General features: G+C 38.7%; 1 protein-coding gene across 1 annotated transcript in view; it reads left to right on the forward strand.

Annotated features, from left to right (window-relative positions):
* Window positions 1-5,202, forward strand: part of AMPH (amphiphysin) — a 390,964-nt gene extending 385,762 nt beyond the window's left edge. The window contains exon 21 of the mRNA XM_007950088.1: window positions 5,095-5,202. Coding sequence (XP_007948279.1) covers window positions 5,095-5,202 — 108 coding nt within the window. The remainder of the gene's footprint in view (window positions 1-5,094) is intronic.
* Window positions 5,203-5,614: the final 412 nt, after the last annotated feature.

Genomic DNA, 5,614 nt, shown 5'->3' on the forward strand with positions numbered 1-5,614 from the left:
TCATCCACTTGGAAGGGGATCTGTGTAGCAGATCCTTGATAGAGAGAGAAAACAATGTGGAACAAAACTCAAAATTATTTGGGGAAAAAAAAAGGGGGGGGGGACCAGTTTTTCTGGTCTGATAGAGCCTGTTGGAACCACTGAGACTATGGCCCTTAGCTGCCCTTCAGGTGTGGAATTGAACCCACACCTGTGTTTTCCAGCCAAAAAGAAGATAGGCATATGAGTTGAACATTTACCTGAGGTAGATACACTCCTTGGAGAGAACAATCATTGAGAAAGAAGGGCTGCCTATGCACAGGGAGACAGCTTAGGGGGCAGGAATCCATGGAGGTATGGACACTGGGAAGAGATAATTATGGGGAGGAAGTGGGAGGGGAGCTGTTGCATTGTGGTAAACTGTGGTCAATGTCATGAGACAAAGTATATGTAAACTGCTATATGGAAAGTAAATTTGCTCTGTAAATCTTCACCCAAATCACAATAATAAAAAAATAAAAGAAAAAAATCTTTCCCACAAAAATTTACTGGTGAGCTTAGTGAGAAATCCAGGAAATAAGAGTGAAAAAAATCAAAGTCATATGGAAACAATTAGTCCAAGGGTATGATGGACCACGGGAACTCAGCCTTCATGACCCTGAGACCAGAAGAACTAGATGGTGCCTGGCTACCAATGCCAACAACTTGGAAAGGGGTCAAAATTGGAGATTCCATGTAGAGTTGGAGGAAAAACGTAGAACAAAATTAAGAAACACAAAAATGACTAGAATCACTGGTCAGATGGAGACTGGTGAAACCAAGACTGTGGCACCGGGTTATTCTTTGGGCCTGGAACTGGACTCATTTCCCTGGATTAGCTCTCAGTGGAACAGTAGAAAGGCCTACAGGCAGAACATCTACCCCAGGGAGATGCACCCTTTGGATCAATCAACTATGAGACATCAGAAGGGCTTCATTTGCATAGAGGGAAAGCTGGATAGACAGGAATGCATAGATAAGGAGGACACAGGGAGGGGGTAGTCACAGGGAGGAGATGGGAGGAGAGCTTTTTATTATTCAAATCAGGGACTTGCAACCAAATGTGCATGAACTGCTTTGTAAATTTGTACCCAAATCACAATACAAATTTAAAAAAAAATTCTGGAAAGAATATCAATTATACACAAACTCTTTCAGAAAGTAGAGCAGGAGGGAATGCTTCTCAGTTTGTTTCATGCAGCCAGCACAATTAAAATGCAGTAACATATAAAAAGAATAACAAGTGGATTGTATTCCAGAAATGCAAAACTGGTTGGTCATTTGAAAAACAAGCAATATAATTCACAATATTGAAGGAATAAAGGAAGAAACCGTAGTAGATGCAGAAAAGCATGTAATTGAATCTAACACTTATTAGTTATAAAAACTCTCAGCAAACTATGAATAGAATAGAATTGCTGCAGCTCAAAAAACAGAATCTATCCAAATTCTACATGTAACAGTGTACTTAATGGTAAAAGGTTTAGAGTTTTCCCTTTAAAATTGGAAACAAGAAAAGGATATCTGCTCTCCCTGCTTTGATTCAATATTGTGCTACAGATGCAATAAGGAAAGAAGATGACAGGAATACATATTGGGAAGGAAAACAAAAACAAGCAAACTCTATTTGCAGATGGTTATTTACATGACAATCCTAAGGAATCTTTACAACAACTACTAGAATACTAGGATTAATAAGTGAGAGAGGGAAGTTAGACTCTTCAACCTTGGGTGTAGATTTGTGTATTTCTCTATTTCTGTCAGCTTTTGTTTCAGGCATGTGGAAGCTATGTTATTAAATTCACACATATTTATGATTTCTTAATTTTCCTGATGAATTGAGTCCTGTGCTATGAAATTCTTTCCTTACCTCTGATGGTATTCTTGGTCTTGAAGTCTTATCTGATATAAATATACTTAACTGGCTTTCCTATGCTTAGTGTTTGAATAGTATATATTTCCTCATGCTTTTACTTTCAATCTATATATATTTAAAATAGACCTTTCTGTTCTTGTTGAGCTCTAGCTGCCCTGACTCAACAGGCTGGGAAAATTCCTAGGGGAAAAGCTGTATTAACGTAGATCTTACCCAGTGCACTTCTCTACATTCCAGGGTTAAACACTGCCTTCTTTTGAGCATGCTTCAGTGCCTCACGTAGCTGATATGTGTGTCTGTGTGTGATAGATGCATAGATAGATGGATGGACAGACAGATGAAAGATAGATAGACAAACTGTTGCAGAGTAGACTGACTCATGGTGAATAAACAGTTCAAAGCATTGCCTGGTCCTGTGTCATCCTCACAATCTGCGGCATGTTCCACCCCATCATTGCAACTGTTGTCCCAGTCCAATTCACTGGCCCTCTACTTCACCAAACATGATGTTCTCTTTCAGCACTTGATCCCTCCTGATGATATTCCCAAAGCAAACTAGTTAGACAATGTTCTTTTGTGAGCCATGAGGTTTTCATTGGTTAATTTCAGAAGTAGATAGGCAGGCCTTCCCAGTCTTATTCTGTAAGCTCCACTGAAATCTCTCCACCATGGTGACCCTGCTGGTATTTGAAATAGTGGTGGTATAGCTTCCAACATCACAGCAATACACAAGCCATAAACTGTACAGCAGTACAACAAACTGACCGAAGGGTTCTGGCACATACACATACAATCCTATTATATAAAATTGTATTTTATAATTATATTATTATATATTTATAACAAATAGTTACTATACACATGCAATATACACAGACACACTCACAAGTTTTTCCTTAACTCTGGCAATATTCCTTGTCTTGAAGTCTACTTTGTTTTACATAAATGTAGTTAAACCAACTTTCTTATGCTTACTGTATGAATACCAACCAAAAACCTACTGCCATTGAGTCAATTCCAACTCATAGAAACTCCCATTGGGTTTCTGAGGTGGTAAATCTTTACAGAAGTTGATTGTCCCATCTTCTTTCCACAGAGTGGCTGGTGAGTTTGAACTACCCACTTTCTGGTTAGTTTGACTGCTAACACAGTGCCTTACGCACTGCACCACCAGAGCTTCTTTACTGTGTGAATAGTTTATGTTTTCTCATGCCTTTACTTTGAAACTGTCTTTATATTTATAGTGGTTGTAGATATGTGCACATGTGTGTATATATGGTTATTCCATTAGTATAATTGTTATCTACAGAACATTATTCTGATATGAATTTCCAATACCAAACTGGAAATACTTATCTACCACACGTTTTAAGCGATTAAAATTTAGTTTTACGTATTTTCTTCAGTTGAAAATTGATATGGCTAACACTCTTCACCTCATGTGTTATGTTTTAGAATATGTATGTTGGGTTTATGCCAGTCCTTTACTTTTTTTCCCTCAATTAAATATTTTTTTAGATGCTTGACTCTATGTTATTCCATTAGCTTTTTCACTCACCGTGAATAAAGTCAAATGTAGACACTGGGGGAAAAAATGACCTTTTATATATTTATTTACTAGGCATTTAGAAAATACTTAGTTATCATCTATTACTTCAAGTGTATCTTTGTCCTTCACAAGTATAACATCATAATTTTAAAGTCATCACTTTTCTTCATCAGCTAGGTTATTATCAGTTATTTTATTGGGTCATTTTTTTCCCTCAGTGTGTTTCCCCCCTGCCTTCAAAAATTGGCCTGTCTGAGTACTTACATTTCTTGTCTGTATAGCAGCAACAATTTATAGCCTCAGATTATATCAAAAGGCAATGTATTCAGCTTCTTTATTTAATTTTTGAGACCTAGTTTTATCTGATGTACTTGAACTATATTGGGGATTGGTTCAGATGAAATCTCGTCATCCATCGTCGTAAGTAGGATCTCCTTCCTATATTGGTTAACATAATAAAGATAGTCATTCCTCATTAGTTTCACTTCACCCAGTCTGTATGTTTCAGACTATTGCTTCCAACTCAGCTTTTTCCACCAGACTCTGCTTGTCATGAGTAGGCCAACAGTTGACAGTGGCCTCCATTTCTCAGTTTTAAGTAGCACCTATGGCATTTGACTGCTAACCAGAAGACTGGAGGTTCAAACCCACCAGCCACTTCTCAGAAGGTAGGTTAGATAATCTACTTCTGTAGTGATACCACCTTTTCAGTCTTGCAGGTCCAGAGTGCCCTTGGAGCTGCTGGGAAGCAGAACGTGTTCTTAAGCCCCAGGAATCTGAGAGAGCACTGTCTCTTCAAATATCCAAAATAGTCAAGCTGCTTTTAAGCCTTCAAAATGGCGGCGTCCTTTGGACCAGCAAAAGTCCACAGCTCAGCCTGCCTTTCTCTTCACCTTCTCCGTTTATTCCCCAGCCACCAAAGCAGTCCTCTGTGCAGTCCCTGGCTAGCAGGGCTGATTTTTTAGGTTAATTCTTAGGTCCTACCACCACTCAGGAATCTCCAAGCTGTCTGTGCCATGAGGATCACTAAGGATCGCTGCCAGATCGCAGCTCCATATGTCTCCTTTTTTGGTATTTTTATGCAAATTATTCTGCTAGTTGAGGTTTAGTCCACTTCTATATCCTTCCCTTCAAGGCTCAGGGGTCCAGAATTATCTTCTGTGTCTGTGTTAATTGGTTTCCCTTTTCTTTGTTGAAGAGGGTCTGTGCAGTGTTTCTGCCTAGTCTACCATCTTGCCGGAACTCTTTATATACTTTTTATACTTTTTATGAAATTACAATATTAATATTAACCTTCAATTAATTATACTTTATACAGAAATAAATCATTTCAAATGTGAGTGCTTTAATTTTTTTTTTTTAGATTACAAATTATGTGGGACTTATTTTCCCACCGGTCAAAGCTAACCAGTCTACATGCATGTGACATCATGGTGGGGAACTACACACCAATCAAACAAATTATTTAATTAGTTTTTGGCTGTGAGGACTTTTTGAGTAGTTTCATTGGTTTCTGAATACTTTACTAATTGTTAGCTGTGGGGATTTTTCAAGTGATTTTGTTGGATCCTAAATAGTTTATTAATTGAAGGTAGTGTGGATTTTCTAGTGGCTCATTGAATCCTGATGGTCCTGTCTTTTTCTCTTGCAGGATGCAGGCTGGCTGGTCGGAGTGAAGGAATCAGATTGGCTTCAGTACAGAGACCTTGCCACCTACAAAGGTCTCTTCCCAGAGAACTTCACCCGGCGCCTGGATTAGGGCCAAAAGTATTGCAGAAAGTGCTTGGCTGCTGGGTTTTTAAACCTTCATAGAAACCTAAAGCATTCACTTTTGCTATTATACTACTAATGATTTACAGACTGATGCCAGACAAAGCTTGGAAAGACATCTCAAAGGAGCATGTGTGCAAAACAATGTAAAAGAAACAAAAAAGTGAATTAAGGAAAAAAGTCCTCACTCATTCCCACGTTATCAACAACAGGTTCGTTTGTGCTTTGTCCAAGCTGTGGTAACTCTTGTACTTGATCCCCTCCCACCACTTCTAAATTAGCTTCCTCCAGACCAGAACCAGAATTTCCTTGCACCAAGTGTGTGGTCTTGAGTGGCTTCTGTGCAGAAGACGTGATGAGTTATCGTGTAGTCTGAGATTATCTTAATCCCCCAAGCTGGT

Source organism: Orycteropus afer, unplaced genomic scaffold (assembly GCF_000298275.1).
Source record: "Orycteropus afer afer isolate SDZICR_OR568_19922 unplaced genomic scaffold, OryAfe1.0 scaffold00263, whole genome shotgun sequence".
Classification (NCBI taxonomy): Eukaryota; Metazoa; Chordata; class Mammalia; order Tubulidentata; family Orycteropodidae; genus Orycteropus; species Orycteropus afer.